At 36.7% G+C, this 21,980-nt stretch overlaps 1 protein-coding gene and 2 pseudogenes across 1 annotated transcript; all 3 read left to right on the forward strand.

The window, feature by feature from the left end:
- The first annotated feature begins 2,698 nt into the window (after positions 1-2,698).
- Positions 2,699-4,012, forward strand: LOC18010590 (aspartic proteinase CDR1). The gene has a single exon (XM_024150569.1). The coding sequence runs from the start codon at positions 2,699-2,701 to the stop codon at positions 4,010-4,012; it is 1,314 nt and encodes a 437-aa protein (XP_024006337.1).
- A 3,088-nt stretch (positions 4,013-7,100) lies between these two features.
- LOC18010591 lies at positions 7,101-8,158 on the forward strand (annotated as a pseudogene).
- Positions 8,159-18,664: 10,506 nt separating this feature from the next.
- On the forward strand, positions 18,665-21,541 carry LOC18010586 (annotated as a pseudogene).
- The last annotated feature ends 439 nt before the right edge of the window (positions 21,542-21,980 follow it).

The raw sequence follows: 21,980 nt of genomic DNA on the forward strand, positions 1-21,980 counted from the left end.
ACTTTGTTTTGCCCTCTGATTTGGTGGGTAATAAAGTTTGTTTGTTGTTTTACATTGTTGTGAACTAAGTTTACTAAAATAAATGATGCGCAATAGCAATTTTATTGTTTGATATTTGCTCTCTTAGCTTCCCGATATAATTTAAAAGTTCCCTAATGTTCTTTATGGTTGACATTATCTTACTTTGGAGTTATAGTCAATTAGCTATAGATATAAGTAGAAGTATATGCTATTGTATTAGCCGTTTGATCATAATATTGTGAAAAGGGAATTTGGTCAATGCACATGGTATATCTACCCATATATATCTTTTGGTCGATATATCTAGATTTGGAACGCAATTCTTTCAGTTAACTGAAAAAGTGAATAACAATAGAAATGCTTCATATTATCCAAGTTGCATCTAGATACTAGCTTCCATTGGTCACAAGATTTGTGTGGTTATCCTGATATGAATAAATTTTTTTAATCAAATAGATAATTCTGAAGAACAAAAAAACACTTCTGAGATTGCAAGTAAATATAATCACATAATATTGTAAACAGAGCTCTTAAATGCTTGTATTTTGACAAACTGGAAATTATTTAAGTTAGCTCACAATTCACATGTTACCTATACATACCAATTTATTCAAGCCAAGAGTTTTGATTTCAGAAAAAATTGGTTAAGATTGTGTCTCTTTCGAACAAACTTTGTTATCATCATATTATAGGCTCTTGAGTAGTAGAAAGATAGAGTCATGATTATCAGTTTAATCGAGTAGAAAAAGGTTTTACTCTTTGTTGAGGCATAATTTTGGATATATATTGAGCAAAAATCAATCTATCTTGGTTGGGAAATCTTGTATTTCAGTTCTTATTGGTTTGTTCGGTCTTCTTATTATTCTTATAATAAGATGAAGAGAGTTATACTAACGATCCCAGGTTGAATAACAATACAATGAAGTTCACAAATTGGGAATCTGACAACATAAGAGTTAATGCATCAGATGTTTGACAAAAAGTCATGACCGAGTTATTCAATCGTCACCATGATGATGGCTTTATATAAAAAAGGAAAATATGCCAAAATCAACAATTAGATCTAGGAAAAACTGAGGACTTCTAGCGTTACGTTATCTTGAGATCATTAAAGCTATTGCAAAGCAGTGAACATATATGGATCACCAGAGTTGTAGCTAGCGTACGTCTTCAATAGATCTTTTCTTCTAGAAGACACAAGTTACAACACCGTTGAGACACAAACAAGTTATACATGTGATTAGTCACTCAAGACTTATGTACGCAAAACAAAATGTTACTAACAAGAGAATAGGAGGTTAAAATCGAGCTGAAGTTGATATTAGTTGGAGAGTTTGTTAAGTGAGTTGTTGTAAAAAATAATTGTATACGGTTTATTTGTAAGTAGAGATTATATACTTTAAAAAGAAGCCTTTGCGTTATCTTTTTCGTCTATTTTAGTTTTATTGGAAGATCTAAGGCAAAGAACAAAGTTGGTGACTCCAGCATTTGAATCCATATACAGATCTTATTATAGTTTATGAATAACTTCTGTACGCAAGAGATCGATTTTGAGTTGGAGGCTAAAGAAAATAAATATCTTAAGAAGAAAAGGTGATAATCTAGAGGTTTGGATATTTGTATGGAAGAAAAGGTGATAATCTAGAGGTTTTAATCTAAACCATGTGGGCTATATATTTCTACAAATAATGATAATTTACAAAACAAATTGTATGAGATATGAAAATATCTGATCTGCGATCCCATCAGAAAATGTGTAATACATGGTGAATGGCTTCGAGGCTTATGGGAAACAGATGTTAACCTTAGAAAAGAAGGTAAAGAGCTTACAAGAAGATGAAAGTATGATAACTTTATTAATAAATACATATGGTCTCATCACAATATTACAAACCACTTTTTATTTTTTTTTATTTAATTTAGTTTAGAAAAACAAATTTATTATGCAATAATTAAAAAAATTCATCAAATATCTTTTATCACGAATTATATTGTATTTGTTAGGGAAATAAAATATTAACCTTTATAGACTGATAAGAAAATTCATATTTTACTATATTTTATTAACTAAAAATTAAAAAATATAAATAATACATAAACTTTGCGTGTATACGCGGGTCTTCACATAATTTTTATAAAAATAAGATAGTGAAAATTATACGTAGTGCACTAAACTGAGGAGATTAATATACCAAATAAATTAAGAAAATCATATGTAGACACGTGTTTAGGTGAATGATACATTAACCAAAATGAGAACTAAGTCACTAATTCATGAGAATTTCCGTGTATATATATGTTAAATGCTTTGAAGAATATAAGATCCAAAGAGGAGGAATATATGTTAGCATTTAAAGAAAATACAACATGAAGATACAGGCAACAAGAAACACGTCCACATGAAATGAATGCAGTAGTGAAATATATGCATTAATATGAGGAAATCTATTTTCTTTTATTTTAAGATGAGAAAATCTTCTCTAGTATATTTTCTTATCTGTCAGATTCGTTAAACACAAATGAGAAAAATTTGTAGATTACTTACTCAAAATATCAAAATCTCTCAGCATGTATTGCCATTAATTTTCCATTATCCCATTAATGTTATAAATATCAGTACATTAGATTGTCAAAGAAACAAACAGAAAACTCACCATTGACTTAAAATACGAATACAATGGCTTCTCTATTCTCTTCAGTTCTTATTTCTCTACTCTCTTCACCTTTTCTCTCAAACGCAAACGCACATACAAAACTCGGCTTCACCACGGATTTGATCCACCGCGATTCTCCTAAATCTCCTTTCTACAAACCGACGGAAACCTCATCTCAGCGTTTGAGAAACGCTATCCGCCGATCCGTAAACCGTGTTGTCCATTTCTCTAGCAAAGATGCATCAGTTGACTCGCCCCAAACTGAGATCACCTCAAATAGGGGTGAATATCTCATGAATATATCCCTCGGGACACCTCCATTCCCGATCATGGCAATTGCTGACACGGGAAGCGATCTCATCTGGACGCAATGCAAACCATGCGATGACTGTTACACTCAGAATGATCCTCTCTTTGACCCTAAAGCGTCTTCTACATACAAATATTTTTCTTGCTCCTCAAGCCAATGTAGCGCCCTTGGAAATCAAGCCTCTTGTTCCACAGAAGACAATACTTGCCCTTACTCCATATCTTACGGAGATCACTCTTATACAAACGGTAATGTCGCTGCGGACACCTTAACGCTCGGGTCGACTAATAAGCGCCCAGTGCAGCTCAAAAATGTTATCATCGGATGTGGTCACAACAACAATGGAACATTTAACAAGGAGGGCTCCGGAATCGTCGGACTTGGTGGTGGTCCCGTTTCGCTCATTTCGCAACTCGGTGAGTCGATAGATGGCAAATTCTCATACTGCTTGATCCCTCTATCTTCAGAAAACGATAAAACGAGCAAGATCAACTTCGGAACCAGTGCCGTCGTGTCAGGAACAGGAGCTGTCTCAACTCCTTTGATCACGAAATCACGAGAGACCTTCTATTACCTAACCCTAGAATCCATTAGCGTGGGAAGCAAGAATATCAAATTCCCAGTCTCAGATCCTGGAAGCGGCGAGGGAGAGGGAAACATCATCATCGATTCGGGCACAACTCTGACGATGCTACCCACCACATTTTACTCCGAGCTCGAGGATGCGGTTGCGTCCTCAATTGATGCTGAGAGGCAAAACGACCCAGAGAGTCCATTGAGTCTGTGTTACAGCGCAACCGCTAATCTGAAAGTCCCAGTAATTACTATGCATTTCGATGGAGCAGATGTGAAGTTAGACTCCTCCAATTCCTTTGTGCAGCTCTCAGAGGAGCTGGTTTGCTTCGCCTTCCGTGGGAGCGAGGACTTAGCCATTTACGGGAATTTATCACAGATGAACTTTCTTGTTGGATATGACACCGTTTCTAAAACGGTGTCATTTAAGCCCGCGGATTGTGCAAAGATGTAGATGGTTCTGGTGAATATCTTCGTTCTAGTTACAAGAATAAACCTCAATTTTTTATTTATGTGCAAAAACACAACACAACCCCAACTACCTAATCTTATACCATCCATTTTATATCATAACAACATAAACTTTTTATTTTTTTTTCTGGCAAACTTTAATTTCTTAGTAACACTCCAAATTTTTTAAATTGATATTTTATTTCTGTTTTTCATATTCAACATTTCAAATTTTGAAATCTATTCCATCATTTCAAAAGTTCTCCTTAATCCCTATTTTCTCTGTAGATCACTTCTTTGAGCTACACCTGAAACCACTTCACCACCATCTCATTCACCATCTACGCTACCCATCGAACCTGTATCCTCACTATCTTCACCGTCAAGCCGCCATGCTCCATTCCTCAATGTCTTGACATTTTCTCCTTCGGCGACAGAACACAGGTCCTACATCTTCTAATTCATTAGTATTTTGTAGCTTTACAGTAGATATGAGTTTTGTTTTCATAGAAAACCCTCATTCTTTTTACAATCGATTTACTGTAGATCTGACTTTTGTTTTCATTGAAGACCCTAGTTCCGAGTATTGTTACCTGTATCCACCTAATTCCGTCGTCTTCTTCGTTGTTATCAATATCTGGTTCTCTAGATTTTGTAGATCTATAGTAGTTAACTATTTTTAGATGCATAACGAGACAGTAGTAACTATATTGTATATCGTTAATCGTCTACTCGTCTATAACACATACAATAAATAGCTACTCCATATTCATATAGTCTACATAACTACTATACACTTATAACCAACTACTCAACTACTATACACTTATAACCAACTACTCTTTTTACGATAGTTATTTACAATACAATGGTAGTCAGTCTATAATAGCTAACTATTTGCCAATTTTCCTGTGTAGGGATAATGTGTTTTCTTCAACAATGTAATCCCACACCGTTGCCAAACACATAACTTAGGTAAAAGAATTTTTTTACACAGTACACATGTACCTAGTAGTCAACTATGTAACACTTTCTTACGAGTCTCTGTCTACTACTGCAGGTCACCTTGATGTTTTGATGTTCATATCTCTTAAGTTGCATGCTGAAGAAAACCCTATGGACATTGCTATTGGTGAGGATATTGTTCGTGACGCCTCCCTGAAGTTTGCTTTTGATCTTCTTTGTCAGATCGAACTGCCTACGTTATCTGAAGTCGCCAAAAAATAACCATCTATTTGATTGTTTTCTACCTTTGTGTTTTTAAATTAGGGGGTCCATCTCTTTGTTTTAGGAATTTATTTATTTTCTATTTGGAGTTGTTTTCAGACTTTTTTTTTTTTTACAAAGTTATGTACTTTTCAAATCAAAACTTAATTATGTAAAAGTTATTTAGTTACTTACTTAATTAGAATCAACATTGAGTTGTATGGGAAAATAGACAACTGCCAATAATCGACTTTGAATAGTAGCTATCTAATCGAAACAGACAACTATTAATACTGACTTAAGTATTAGAGTCAACTTTGAATTATATGGAGAAAATAGACAATTACTAATAATCGACTTTGAGTAGTAGCTATCTAATCGAAATATGCAACTATTAATACTCAATGTGGATTACTATCTACTTGTATATGTCTAATAGTTCTAAATAACACCTGCCTATGTCATTTTCCTGCACCGGAAGTTTGCATGAAACTCCTTGTAGCTGCATGTCTTTGAAAATAGGTTCATTTTGATCATCTTCTCCTATTTATTGTAAACTTCATACTTATCACGGCTGACAACAACTACTTATATTTTAAACATAGTCATCTACTAGTAGTCGTATACTATAAATATATGAAGACAACAAACAAAAGAATTGAAACTAAAAAGGATGTCTATACTAAAGTGATAGGTGACTAGTTGGTATATATCTATTTACCTTCAACTCACTGTAACTATAGAACATACCTTCAGCTTTTTTTTTAATGAAAATAGTCATCTACTACATAACCGCATACTCTGAGCAAATGATTTTCTATGAAAATAGTCAACTACGGCCATAGAACTACCATTGTGACCTCTCCCAAGACACCTGCTGCGAAGCCTTGCCGCCTTCCTTAAACGTCTCTGTGTCATACAAACAAATTGAATCAACCACATTTCTACCACAAAGTAGTCGACTACAACTCTATAAAAAATCTGACTACGTTACAAACACTAAATAGTTGACTACATTACCTTCATTTCTCCTCGGGATGGGATCTTTATTTTCTTTGGTCGACCAGGTGGTCGGCACATTAATGGGGGAAGTAATTCTGAGTTACCAGAACATACATGAGATGGTACTGGGTGAAAATGTCCTTCATAAAAAGATATCTGAAAACTTGTTGTGTACAACTCCCCAAAAACTTCTCATTTGCAATGTTATTGTAAGAAGAAGTTGTCATTGCATGAGGACATGGTATGAGGAGCATTTGAAACTTTCTGCAGCTGCATATCTTTGAACAGAGGTTCACTTTGAACCTCTTCCCTTTCCTGTTGTAAACTTTATACTCATCGTGCCCAAAACAGTCACCTACATGTTAAACATAATCACCTATTAGTAGTCATCTACTATAAATATATGAACACAACATAGGCGATATGCGACTAGTTGGTTATATCTATTTACCTTGGTGCAACCATAGAAAGTATCGTCCACAATGTCTCACATTTTCGGAGTGAGATGCTGTTCGTCTTAAATGGATGCAGTTTTTTTTTATGAAAATAGTCGTTTACTATGCGGTCGCATACTCTGAGCAAATGATTGTTTTTATGAAAATAGTCAACTGTGACCATAGAGTTATCACAGATTTCAAATAGACTTAGGTTTAATGGGCACCATGTATAATTTTTTGAGAAAATATGAATCGTAAAGCTAAATCGCAAAATTAGATTAATCAAATCAGTGTTGCATTATCTGAAAATTAACATAATGTGTTCAACAAAAGAAGCAGAGAAGAAGATGAAGGGAAGAATGGCGAAGAAGCAAATAATAATGGCGGAGAGGGAAAAGAAGAATTAACCTAGTCCTACACACAATAAAAAAACTACAACAAAGATAAATTGTCCTCTCTCTGTTTCTTACCGTTGCAAATTCTGAAATTTTGCCTGCTGGATGGAGAATACACACTAAAGTTTCCTTTACTATAGTAAATCGGTTTTCGGATAAACTGTCTCATCTTAAAGGTGATTGTTTCTCCACTGGAGTATATCACATGTCAATATGTCATACTGACAATTTTTTATTCATAAATGCAAATCATGAGAAGATTTTTTTTATTAGATTTTGCAGAATCTGAACAAAAGTGGTTTGATCAGAAGACTCCTGCTTGGGGGTGGAAAGAAATGATTACCCTTACCGAAGTTAATGACAGAGAAGGATTTCTGGTGAATGGAGAACTCATAATTGTTGTCAAAGTTGATGTTCTTGAAGTTGAAGGTAAATTTGAGGAATCTTCACCAGTAATGGAAACCATAGATGTCAATGGGTTTCAAGTTCTTCCTTCACAGGTCACAACTGAGAAATATAACACTTTTTATTGTTTTATTGATATCCTGTTCTTACAAGAAATCGTAGAAGAGTCTTTCGCTAAAAATAGTTCAAGTTCTTGATATATATAAAATCGTAAGAGTCAAGATATGGTTTTGTGGGTCGATTACGCTATGATTTTACTTTATATATCCATTTTCCACTTGCAGGTAGAATCTGTGAACCGTTTGTTTTGATAAACACCAAGATATTGCATCAAAATTTTGTCCAAAGAATCAATTTCTGAAGACAACGTACATGAATGTCCTCCTAGGCTTAACCCAAACAATGTGTCAATCGCCTCAGGAAATCTCCATGGATGATATAGCAGACCAATATGCTGCTCTGGTATACTTGACAGAGGCCAGGTTTCAGTTGGGTTGGTTGGAGAAGAAACTTGATAAAATTAAGGAAATGAAGGAGAAAGAAGAAGCTTGCTTGACCCGGCTGCAAGAAATGGAGGAACAACTTCAGCCATTGAAGCAGAAGTGCTCAGCCTTGGAAGCTCAAATTGATAAGGAGAAGGTCGAGTTGTTGGCAGCTCAATTTCTTTTCTCATTGATGATGTTTACTGAAGATCTGAGTTTTTAGACACTTGGATTTAGGTTCTGCTAGGTGTTATGTTCTGTTTGCTTGCTTCTTGATTTCTATATAAGGGCTCTTTGCTAGTGTTTTGTAGCCTCTCTATCTACGTTCCTTTGCCGCAAAGTTAACTTTAATTTGGTTCATGACGATGATTGGAGATAGTGATCATGAAACAGTGTCAATGGGTTTCATGTTCTTTTTTCACCGGTTAATTTTAACTCTGTTTTCACATCAGACATTGCACCGTCCAAATAAACAACGGCTCAAAATAGCTGTACATGTATGTGCTATCTGCTACCTAATTTGTGCTGATCCCCTCACGAGAACACTAGTGAAGATTTAGATGAAGTAGAAGATATGTTGTTCGACCTGGAAGATATAGGGTTTTAAGTTGGATTGGTTGAAGATGAAGCTTGTGAAGGTTACGTGAAGAAGAAGTAAGAGAACTCATAGAAGAGTATTAGATGTAAATATTCGGTTTACTATTGGTTTAATGTAATTCCGGTTTATATCATGGTTAAGTTTCCTTTTGCTTACCATGTATATATATGTATCTTGTAACAAACAATCTTTGAGGAATTGAATAAGAAAATCATTTTCTCTAATATGGTATCAGAGCATCTCTAACGGCTACAATAGAGATTTCGCTTTTCCGCCATTGTTACGAGCTTCGACCTTCGTTTTTCTTATGGAATTTGGATTATGAGCCTCGATTCAGCTATGAGTTCTTCAATTTCTCAGCTGTATATCGATTTCCTCACCAATTTCATTCTCGCTGTTGTTGATTTTCTCTCATTTCTTTCTTTCATCTTTCTTTTTCCGATTTTTCTTTCTTTCTTGACCTAAATCCGATTTCGTTTCTGAGATTCACGTCTTTACGATTCGGTTCTTCTTCGTCGATCTCAATTTCTACCTCAGAAATGGCATCGAATACTGAATCAAACACAGCGAATGCGTCAACTGAATCTACCGTCCTTCGATCTTTAGATCAATACGAGAATCCTTATTTTCTTCATGTGTCTGATCATGCCGGTCTTGTTCTGGTATCTGATCGATTAGCCTCTGGTTCCGATTTCCATTCTTGGCGTCGGTCTGTACGTATGGCTCTGAATGTTCGAAACAAGCTTGGATTCATCGATGTTACGATTCCAAAACCTTCTGATACTCATCGTGATGCTGGTTCTTGGTCTAGGTGCAATGATATGGTAGCGACTTGGCTTATGAATTCTGTATCTAAGAAAATAGGTCAGAGTTTACTCTTTATGTCAACTGCTGAAGCTATTTGGAAGAACTTGCTGTCTCGATTTAAGCAAAATGATGCACCTAGAGTCTATGAAATAGAACAGCGTCTGAGTTCGATTCAACAAGGTTCAATGGATGTGAGTGCATTTTACACAGAATTAGTTACCTTGTGGGAAGAGTATAAGAACTATGTGGAACTTCCTGTTTGTACTTGTGGCAAATGTGAGTGTAATGCAGCTGGATTATGGGAGCAACTTCAACAAAGGAGTCGTGTTACTAAGTTTTTAATGGGACTCAATGAAGTGTATGAACCAACTCGTCGACACATCTTGATGCTGAAGCCAATACCATCTATTGAAGATGTTTTTAACATGGTTGCACAAGATGAGAGACAGAAGTCTATCAAGCCACCAACGAGACAAGATAATGTGGCATTTCAAGCTTCTACTTCAACTGATCTTCATGTTGCTCCTTACAACGGATCTGACAATGTACCTCAGGGATTCTATAATGGACCTGCTGAGAATATGGCTTATGCGGCTACTTATAGACTTCAACAACAACGTCCTATTTGCACTCACTGTGGCCGTTCTGGTCACACTATTCAGAAGTGCTACAAGTTGACTGGTTATCCACCGGGTCATAAGATGGCTAATAAGAATAATAATGTTGGTGCTAATTCTCAGCAGCACCAGTTTCAAGCCCGTGGCCAGTATCCGACTAATCCTCGTCCTGCATTTCCTCCACAGTCTCACTTTCAACAGACTTATTCAAAGCCTGGAGCTGTTGCGAATGCAGTAACTTCTTCAACTCCAGCTGTCTCTGCCAATCTGGATTTAAGCCAGTTCACTCCTGATCAAGTGCAATCCTTGATTCAACAACTATCGGCTCATGCTCGGATTCCAGAGCAACCTACGGCTTCTGTTTCTTATCCTACGGCTTCTATTACTGAAAATGGAGTCATGGCTGCCACATCTTCATCTGGTAATGTTTCAATTGTGTTTCCATCCTCTAGCCTTCGCTATGAGAACCATTCATTTACATTTCAACACCAATGCCTTTCAACTCTTTATTCTATCCTTCCCAATGGAGCTTGGATAAATGATAGTGGAGCCACTAGCCATGTTTGTTCGGATTTGGCATTGTTTAGTGAAACGTTTCCTGTAACAGGAGTTACAGTCTCTCTCCCAAATGGCACTAGAGTACCTATTAGTTACACAGGCACCATTCATATATCTGCGCATCTCATTTTACATGATGTTCTCTTTGTGCCATCTTTCAAGTTCAATTTACTTAGTGTTAGCACTCTTTTACGTCATAACAAATACTCTGCTCATTTTTACTCTGATGCTTGTTATATTCAGGACCATTTTCTGGACTTGACGATTGGTAGAGGAATCACTATACACAGTCTTTACATCTTGGAGACTGGAGTAATTTCTACCTCTACCAACATATGTGGATCCTTGATAGATGATGGTATACTTTGGCATCAACGCCTTGGGCATCCATCTACTGCCAAGTTACAGCATATTACAGGTTTACGTCTGAGTCAGTCTTCTTGTAATGTCTGTCCATTAGCAAAACAAAAACATTTGCCTTTTGTGTCTAATAATCATTTCTCATCTTCACCATTTGATCTTGTCCACTTAGATGTTTGGGGTCCATTTTCTGTTGAGTCTGTAGAAGGATATAAGTACTTTTTGACTATTGTTGATGATTGTACTCGAGTTACTTGGATCTACATGATGAGAAATAAAAATGATGTCATTCGTTTGTTTCCTGATTTTCTCAAGCATGTTAAGACACAGTTTCAGTCAGTTATTAAGGCAATTCGGACCGATAATGCACCTGAACTTGCATTTACTAATCTTGTCAAAGAACATGGAATGATTCATTACTTCTCTTGTGCATATACACCACAGCAAAACTCTGTTGTTGAACACAAACATCAGCATATTCTTAATGTTGCACGTGCATTAATGTTTCAGTCGAATGTTCCTTTAGTTTACTGGTCTGACTGTGTACTTACTGCAGCCTTCTTGATTAACAGAACCCCATCTCTTGTGTTGAAGAAATTATCACCTTATGAATTGTTGTTTAAGAAGAAACCTGAATATTCTTTCTTACGATCGTTTGGGTGTCTTTGTTATGTTTCTACTTTGGTTAAGGATAGACATAAGTTTACTCCTCGAGCTAAATCTTTTGTTTTCTTAGGATACCCAGCTGGTTATAAGGGATATAAGGTTCTTGATCTTGACACGAATGAAGTCTGCATTTCTAGAAACATTGTTTTTCATGAACAGATATTTCCTTTTAAGAATGTTCCTTCTGTTTCGAAATCAGACATATTTTCTGAGTCCATTTTACCTTTACCCATACCTGTTGTTCTTGATGAACATAATACCTCATATATGGACTCTGCATCTACATCATCTGCACATGTACCTGTTACACATATTCCTGCATCTACATCATCTGCATCATACTCTAGTGCCTCATCATTACCACTAGAGACTGTAACTGATGGTACAGGTCCTGTAGCATTACGCAATGACAGACCTCGGAGACAGGTGAAGGCGCCCGGTTATTTGTCTGACTTCCATTGCAACTTTACACAGGTTATTCCCACTTCCCAACCTCTTTATCCTCTTTCATCAGTCCTTACATATTCAAAAATATCACCTACATATCAATCCTTTGCTCTTTCCTGCACAATTGAAACGGAGCCTACTACATTTAAGCAAGCTATGGCTCATCCACACTTTCCAAAAGCCATGGATGTGGAATTGAATGCTCTTGAGTCCAAAGGGACATGGAGTATAGAAACATTACCTTCGGGTAAACATGTGATCGGGTGTAAGTGGGTATACACCATTAAGTACAATCCAGATGGATCTATTGATCGTTATAAGGCGCGTCTGGTTGCCAAGGGCTATATGCAGCAAGAGGGAATCGACTATATTGATACATTTTCCCCTGTGGCCAAACTTGGCAGTGTTAAACTCATCCTCGCATTAGCATCATGTCACAACTGGACTCTTACGCAAATGGATGTTACCAATGCGTTCTTACACGGTGACTTAGATGAGGAGATTTTCATGAGCCTTCCACAAGGTTATACACCAGCCACGCTAGGATCTCTTCCTTCTAATCCTGTTTGCCGCTTGCACAAATCTCTATATGGCCTAAAATAGGCCTCTCGCCAGTGATATCATTGTTTTTCAAAGGTGGTTTTGCAAGCTGGTTTTATCCAATCTCCAGGAGATAATACCTTGTTCGTGAAACAGACTGGAACTTCCTTCACTGCTCTCTTGGTTTATGTTGACAATATCCTCATAGCATCTAACAATGATCATGAGTTGCAGTTGTTGAAGACAGCGTTACACGGTGCGTTTCAAATAAAAGATATGGGAGCTCCAAGATTTTTCTTAGGCATTGAGATTGCACGTAGTGCTGCTGGAATTTCGATATGTCAACGGAAATACACCTTGGATATTTTGGCTTCCACAGGAATGTTAGCCTGCAAACCATGTTCTGTGCCTATGGATCCTTCTGTTCATTTGAGTAAGGATTCAGGTACGTTATTAGAGAATCCTACATCTTATCGGGAACTTGTTGGTCGTCTTCTATATCTTACCATCACTCGGCCAGATATCACATTTGCTGTGAATTATTTGAGCCAATTCCTCTCTTGTCCGACGGATGTTCATCTTCAAGCTGTTCATCGGATACTGAGGTATTTGAAAACAAATCCAGGCCAGGGATTATTCTATGCAGCTGATTCTGAAGTGTGTCTAAACGCTTTTGTTGATGCGGATTGGGCAACTTTTCCAGACTCAAGACGATCGATCACGGGTTTCTGTGTCTACCTTGGCAAATCCCTGATTTCTTGAAAGTCAAAGAAACAACAGACTGTGAGTCGAAGTAGTACTGAAGCTGAGTATAGAGGTATGGCGCTTGTGACATGTGAGTTGCTATGGTTAGCTCAGTTGCTACAAGATTTGAAGGTTCAAGTTCGTCGCTCTGCAAAGTTGTTCTGTGATAACAAATCGGCTATTCACATCGCAACGAATCCAGTATTCCACGAGAGGACTAAACACATTGAGATTGATTGTCACACTGTGAGAGATCAAGTCAAGAATGGTTTTATGAAGCTTTTTCATGTATCAAGCAACAATCAACATGCGGATATCTTGACAAAAGCTTTACATCCAGGTCTTTTTCACTCGCTTCTCAATCGTATGTCCATTTCAAGCCTCTTTCATCCAGATACCGAACCAGTTTCGAAGTCTACTCTGTTTCCGGTTTCTGATCCTCCAACACCGATTTTGATTTCAGAGGCTTGAGGGGGGGTGTATTAGATGTAAATAGTCGGTTTACTATTGGTTTAATGTAATTCCGGGTTTATATCATGGTTAAGTTTCCTTTTGCTTACCATGTATATATATGTATCTTGTAACAAACAATCTTTGAGGAATTGAATAAGAAAATCATTTTATCTAATAAAGAGGTGCCGAAGCAGCAAAGTAGAAGCTAATGTTGTTGTACTTCGAGAACAAACCGGTGTTATATTTTGATGTGGAGTTTGGTCTCCTGCAAGCACATTATATCAGGATTTCCTCTTTGCAGAGCATAGCAGCTCTATAATTTCAACAATTCTCTCAATCCATTAACTGTCCAGGGTATACGGTATACTGCAAGTTCCGCATAGATTCCATTCACTTTGTTTCTCGGTCTTGTTGCATCACTCAAGCACATAGGTCTCGCACAAATCTCTAATATTTTCACTTTTCTCAGCATTCAGGGCTTCTTTGGTGGGCTCTCTATGGAATTTTTTTGGTTCAATTTGGGTTCTAATTATTGTTTTGGTGGAACAGTTGAAGGTATGGAGAAAGATAAAGCTATATCTAGCCTTTTGACTATGTCGAGTATTTTGTGGAAAAGGTGTAAGCTAGAGAAAAGTTGTTGTCTTTTATTTCTTGTATAAGTCTAATGTTTTGCATTGTAATCGATAACACTTTTTGGCAAAAATGAAAAACAAGTTTGTTCAAACTCTTTGTTCTCCTTCTTTCTAAACGAGCTATGCACTATATCAAAACAGAGTATTCTATTTTGAGAAGAAAAACAACATGGTATCAGAGCTCATGATGATTCATGGAGACTCACAGAACAAGATGGTGGCTGTAGAAGACTCAGCAACAAAGAAAATCAAGATGGTTCAAAGAAACAACAAGAACAAGATGGTGAAAGAAGATACAAACTCGGCAAAAGAACAACTCAAGTGAATGTTGAACATGATGAAGAAGAGAAGAATTACATGTTCACCACAGAACAAGGAGATGAAGAATCAAGCAAAGGAAATGCTTGGCTCATTGATAGTGGATGCACTAATCACATGACGCCAAACAAAGAAATGTTTGTGAGACTTAACACAAACATAAAGGTTCCCATAAAGGTTGGAAATGGAGCTGTGCTAATCTCAGAAGGAAAAGAAGACATTGAAGTAATGACTAAGAAAGGGAAAAGGATCATAAGAGAAGTCTTCCTTGTTCCTAAACTTGGTAAGAATTTGCTAAGTGTACCGCAAATGATCACAAATGGATACAAAGTCATCTTTCAAGAAAAATACTGCATCATTCATGACAAAATGGGGAGAGAAATAGGGAAAGTGCCAATGGTAAACAAGAGCTTCCACATCAAATGGAATGCAAATGAAGAAACTGCAATGGTGGCCAAAGATAAAAGTGCAGAACTATGGCATAGAAGACTCGGTCACACCGGCTACAACAACTTGAAGGTTATGCAATCAAAAGGGTTAGTCACAGGCTTACCAAAGTTCAACATAACTCAAGAAGGATGTGAAAGCTGTATCATCAGCAAACACAGCCGTGACTCATTCCCAAGAGAGTCTGAGTCAAGAGCCAATGAAAAGCTGGAACTTATCCACAGTGACTTGTGTGGACCAATGCAAAACACTTCCTCCAGCGGAAACAGGTATATACTTACTTTTATTGATGATGCTACTCGAATGGTATGGGTATATTTTCTTAAAGCAAAGTCAGAGGTCTTCAAAACGTTTAAGAGGTTCAAGAATCTTGTTGAGAATCAAGCAAACTCTAAGATTAAACGGCTCAGAACAGATAGAGGATCAGAATATCTATCAGGAGAATTCACCAAGTTCTTGGAGGATTGTGGCATTGAAAGACAACTGACAGCGGCTTACTCTCCACAACAAAATGGGGTTTCAGAAAGAAGAAACAGGAGCTTGGTGGAGATGGCTAGAGCAATGGTTAAAGCCAAAGGTCTTCCATTGAAATTTTGGGCAGAAGCTGTCTATAATGCAGCTTATGTACAAAACAGAACGCCGACTAGAGCTCTCAAGAATAAAACTCCTCTTGAAGCATGGAACGGTACAAGACCATCAGTTGGACATATGAAGGTGTTCGATTGCTTGTGCTATGTTCACATCCCTGATGAGAAGAGAAGAAAATGGGATGACAAGTCAAGAAGAGCTATATTTGTTGGATATAGTTCACAAACTAAAGGATACAGAGTATATCTCTTGGATGAAAACAAAATAGACATCTCAAGAGATGTCATATTTGATGAAGAAAGTCAGTGGGATTGAACCAGGAAGGAAGCTGTAAAGGATTACAAGATATCTATTGAGAATGAGGAAGGAGAAAAAGACCAAAGAACTGAAGATGTCGAGCCAAACCATGATGAATTTGCTGATGAAGGACCTACTTCTCAAAGTTCAAATGAAACAAGCTCAGGAGGAAGTTCTAGTCGTGTTAATAAGAGAACAAGATCACTCGCAGACATTCTGCTTACGGCTCCGTATGCAGACTTAGAATACTCGGCTGTAATGGAAGGATGTTACAGTGGCTTGGAGGAACCAGCCATATTTGAAGAAGCAGTCAAACACAGCGAATGGAGTGAGGCAATGGAGGAAGAAATCAAAATGATAGAGAAGAATGAAACATGGGAATTGGTTAAAAGACCATCAGACAAAAATGTAGTTGGAGTAAAGTGGATTTACATATTGAAAACAGATGCAAAAGGAAATGTGGTGAGACATAAGGCAAGATTAGTTGCAAGGGGTTTTACTCAGCAATATGGTGTTGATTATTTGGAAACATTTGCTCCGGTTTCAAGACATGAAACTATCAGATTGCTCATAGCAGTTGCAGCTCAAAAGGGTTGGAAACTTTTCCAACTCGATGTCAAATCGGCATTTCTAAATGGGAGGCTAGAAGAAGAGATTTATGCTGAACAGCCTCTCGGGTTTGAAATGAAGGGAAAGGAAGATCATGTCCTCCTGCTGCACAAAGCTCTTTATGGACTTAAACAAGCTCATAGAGCTTGGTACAGCAGAATAGACGAGTTCTTCCAAAGAGAAAAGTTCAAGCGAAGTGACAATGATCATGCTCTATACACAAAAGAAAGCAATGGAAAGCTTTTGGTCGTATGTATATATGTTGATGATCTCATTGTCACAGGAGATGATGAAGGCATGGTAAATGAGTTCAAGAATACTATGAAGGATGAGTTTGAAATGTCAGACTTGGGTCTACTGAATTACTTTCTTGGAATGGAGATTGTGCAAAAACAGAATGGGATATTTCTTTCACAAGAATGTTATGCCAAGAAGTTATTGAAGAAATTCAACATGGAGGACTGTAAAATCATGACTACGCCATTGATACCTCAACGCAAACATCAGGAAGAACAAGAAGAATCTATTGATGGCAAGGTTTACAGAAGTCTAGTGGGAGGTCTGTTATACTTAACTGCTACAAGACCGGATTTGATGTTTGCTGCCTCTTACTTGTCTAGGTACTTGAAGGAATCAACAACATCTCATCTCAAGGATGCAAAGCGAGTTCCGAGATACATCAAAAGAACTATTGACATGGGTCTATGGTTTACTAGAGCGAACGAAGCAAGTCTTGTCAGTTACTCTGATAGTGATTGGGGAGGATGCCGAGAGGATTTGAAATCAACCACATGATATTGCTTCAGTATTGGATCTGCAGTATTTACTTGGCAAACTAGCAAGCAGGATACCATTGCACAATCAACAGCAGAAGCAGAGTATATGGCGTTATGTGCATCATCAAACCAAGCAACATGGTTAAGGAGATTACTTGAAGATTTGCGGATAAACTCTCAAGAGGGAGTACCTATTTACTGTGACAGTCAATCGGCTATAGCTATTGGGAAGAATCCAGTTCAGCACAGAAGAACTAAACACATTCAAATCAAGTACCATGTCGTTAGAGATTATGAGAGGAACGGGGAAATTCAGTTGAGATACTGCAAAGGAGAGGAACAACTAGCTGATGTGTTTACAAAAGTTTTGAGTGGACTAAGCTTTGAGAGATTTTGTAACAAGCTCGGTTTGATTCACAAAATGGCAAGTGGGAGTGTTGAACAATACCATTTTGGTTTCAAACCAAACTAGAAGAAATCCAGTTAAGAAGGAGTTGGTGGAACAGTTGAAGGTATAGAAAAAGATAAAGCTATATCTAGCCTTTTGACTATGTCGAGTATTTTGTGGAAAAGGTGTAAGCTAGAGAAAAGTTGTTGTCTTTTATTTCTTGTATAAGTCTAATGTTTTGCATTGTAATCGATAACACTTTTTGGCAAAAATGAAAAACAAGTTTGTTCAAACTCTTTGTTCTCCTTCTTTCTAAACGAGCTATGCACTATATCAAAACAGAGTATTCTGTTTTGAGAAGAAAAACAACAATTTTACATTAATGAAGAAAAAAAATAAAAATAAAAACCAAATAAGTAATTAAAGGAGTCGAAGCGATTCACATTCCTCTGGTAATCAAACTTGGATGCCTTTAAAGCTGTGTATCTGCACTTGTTTGATTTTACATCGTCCGTGTCTCTTTTGAAGCGACTCAGAGAGGCAAGTAATTTCTGTTAAGGATATGAAGAATCCTCTGTATAAATGTCGTAATATATATTCTCCTTCCCTAAATAGTTTCTTCTAGTACCTTCCTTTGATGATGTATATATTTGTACCTTCGATTCTCATTCAATATCAAGAAACTATTCTTACTTTACAATTTCTACTCTTCCATTACCTTTGACTCTGTTCCTTTTGTTAAATTTGGTAACTTGTGAAAGTAAAATCCAATTGTTTTCCGTAGTCTAGTTTCAATATTTTTATTTTGGTTTTGTTTCTTGATCACTGTTTGATTGTTTGAGTTGCAAATTTGGTTGTTTAGGAGCCGTCATCAAGATCAATGGAGAATCAACCTGATAAGAAGTTTATTTGGGTCAGTTGGGTGATTAAGAATTTCTCCTCTTTGCAATCTGAGGGAATATATTCTCATCAATTCGTGGTTGGTAGCTGCAAATGGTAAGAAGAAGAGAAGTTGTTTACTAATGTTTTTTTTTCTTCCAAACTAGATTTTACTTTTACAGGATAATCTCCTTCGTTTTGCTGATTGTTTTCTTATGTTCCTTTTTTTCTTGCAGGCATCTTATGGCCTTTTCCAAGGGAAATAAACAGGCTAATCATTTCTCTCTGTATCTAGCCGTTGCTGATTGCGAAATTTTGCCTATTGGATGGAGAAGACGCGCTAAGGTTTCATTTATTATAGTAAATCAATGATCGGATAAACTGTCCCAAACTCGAGGTGATATGATTGCTAAATTTCTCCACGGGAGTATATCTCATGCCATACTGTCAATGTTTTATTCGGAAATGCAAATCATGAGATGAAATTTGTTTTGTGACTTAACAGAAAACCATGATCGTCGGTTTGATAAGCAGAGTCCTGCTTGGGGGTTTGATAATATATGATTACCCTTACTGAACTTGATGCCACAGAAGGACTTCTGGTGAATGGAGAACTCATAATTGTTGTCAAAGTTGATGTTCTTGAAGTTGAAGGTGAAGTAGTAGTATCAGAGGAATCTTCACCAGTAATGGAAACCATAGATGTCAATGGGTTTCAAGTTCTTCCTTCACAGGTCAGAAGTAATTATGAGAAATCCAAGATTCTTTGTTTTTTTGATGATATCAATAAAGAAAGTGGAAATAACAAATAATAAAAGAGTCTCTTACTATATTAGAGCATCATTATCGGAGAAATCCATTTGGGTTTCTTATAGAATTGTTTATTAATAATCTGATTTAAAAACTTGAATAAGAGACTCAATTGTTTTGATGTCTCCAATGGTAGAAATCCTAGATTTTTACAGGTCAATGAATCTCCTCGTCGACGATTTGCTTCATCTGCCGCCTCCGCCGCTGAGGTTGCATTCGTAGTGACAGCGTTTGTGACCGCCGAGAGCTTGATCCGTCGGAAACACTTTATGACAGATGGAGCACTCGTGGATCTTCCCGAGGGAGCGACGGCGTTGGAATTGGTAGGTTTGTCTCCGATGACGGAGATGCTCGGAGCTGTTGAATCATCGATGGTGACGGTGACGGTTGAAATCGCATCTGCGGCTGGTGATCAGAGGGCTGGTCTTTGGCGAGCATGAGGAGACAGAGATCGAGATACTCTTCTTACCTAATGGAGGCGGCGAAGAAGATGACGAAGTAGAGCTATGAGCAATGTTTTTAAACCCGACCCGGATAACGACCCGGAGTGTTCTTCGGGTTGTCGGGTCACTGGATCAACCAGGATCAATCCGGATCAACCGCGGATCAACTAAGTATATATATTTGTTATGTTTTTTAATAAATTTTATCACTTTTGTTACATTTTTTCTGTTGTGTAAAAAAAATACAAATTTTACTAAAAAGTTTTGTCACTAAATCACATTAATTATCATATATCTTTTTCTGTATAATTTTTTTTTCAATAAAATTTAAATAAAATATACACTAAATATAGTGATCATATTAACTATATTTTTGAACATTTATAATTATATATTTTATTATATATTCTTTTTCCTTCTATTTGTTTTCTTTTTTAAACAGTTAATTTTTTACTAAAAAATTTGATATTATAAAACTTACAATTGTATAATGGTGAGAAAGTAACAAACCATTCAATAAAATATAGAAAAACAAACCGTTATTACTACTAAAAGCATTAAAATAAAAGTATATTAATTATCTCATAAAATCTAAAAATAATATAGAAAATTCTAGCAATATTTTTTGATTTTGCTACCGCCTCATTTTCTTCTGTTATTCTAAGTGTTCTGCATCTTGTTCTAATTTTGTTTTTCAAAACTATATATATGTTTTAAAAAAAATATCATATATTTATAAATAAAATTATAAAACTATTAATTTTTTTTCAAACCAGAAACCCATTCGGGTCGGGTTTTTACCGGTTCACCGGGTTTAAACGGATTTTTCTGGATTTAAGCGGTTTAATAGCATTCCGGGTTTTCAACAAAAACCAAATCGAAAATCTTGCTGGGTCGCGGTTTAACCGGTCGAACCGTCCGGTCCAGTCCGGGTCTGAAAACATTGGCTATGAGAAAATAATTTTTTGCCCAAAAATTTTTACCCTCTCACCGATCTACACGTGGCAAAAGAGACGGATTCCTATCGTCGCCAGATAAGAAATGTTTCCAACACAATTTTTAACTTCTTGATTATAGTTAATATTAAATTAATTAAAGAAACGCTCCTAAATACCCCTTAAAGACTCCGATAATAATGGTCTTATAGCCCAAGATAAAGTTGGGTCTATTTCTTACGCAATGGTTTTACTTTATATGATATCCATTTTCCATTAGCAGGTAGATTCTGCGAACCGTTTGTTTGCAAGACACCAAGATATCGCATCAAAATTTCGTCCAAAGAACCCATTTCTGAAGACGGCCTACATGAATGACCTCCTAAGCTTAACAAAGGCGATGTGTCAATCGCCTCAGAAAATCTCCAAGGATGATCTGGCAGAGCAATATGGTGCCCTAGCGTACTTGACAGAGGCAGGGTTTAAGGTGGGTTGGTTGGAGAAGAAACTTAATGAAGTAAAGGAAAAGAAGAATAAAGAGGAGGCTTGTTTGGCACAGCTTCAAGAAATGGAGGAACAACTTCAGCCATTGAAGCAGAGGTGCTTAGACCTGGAAGCTCAAATTGATAAGGCGAATGTCGAGTTGTTGGTAGCTAGATCTCCACTCTCCTTGTACAATGACGATGCTGTCTGATGTTTAGATTCTACTAAGTATTCTGGTTTGTTTGCTTGTGTCTTTATTTTTAAATGAGATCTCTTTTGAGTTTAAGAAAATGAAGAGACTTGTAAAGGATGCTCCAACATTTTGCATAAAAATTTTCTAGCCTCTCTATCTCCGTTCCTTTCCTGCAAAAGGAGCATTACTTTAGCTCATGAAGATTATGCATATGAAGATGATTAGAGATATTGATGATAAAACAGTGGACTTCAATGGGTTTCATGTTTCTTTAACACATGTTAATTTTAATCCTGTTGTCACATCAGACATTGATGTACTACGTGACCTAATTTGTAATGGTCGCCTCAAAAGCAAATTGATGAAGATTTAGAATTTTAGATGAAGCAGAAACCACGCTTTTGTACCCGGAGAATGTAGGGTTTAAGTTGGATTTTGTAAAGATGAAACTCGTGAA

Source organism: Eutrema salsugineum, unplaced genomic scaffold, assembly GCF_000478725.1.
Source record: "Eutrema salsugineum unplaced genomic scaffold, Eutsalg1_0 scaffold_7, whole genome shotgun sequence".
Classification (NCBI taxonomy): domain Eukaryota; kingdom Viridiplantae; phylum Streptophyta; class Magnoliopsida; order Brassicales; family Brassicaceae; genus Eutrema; species Eutrema salsugineum.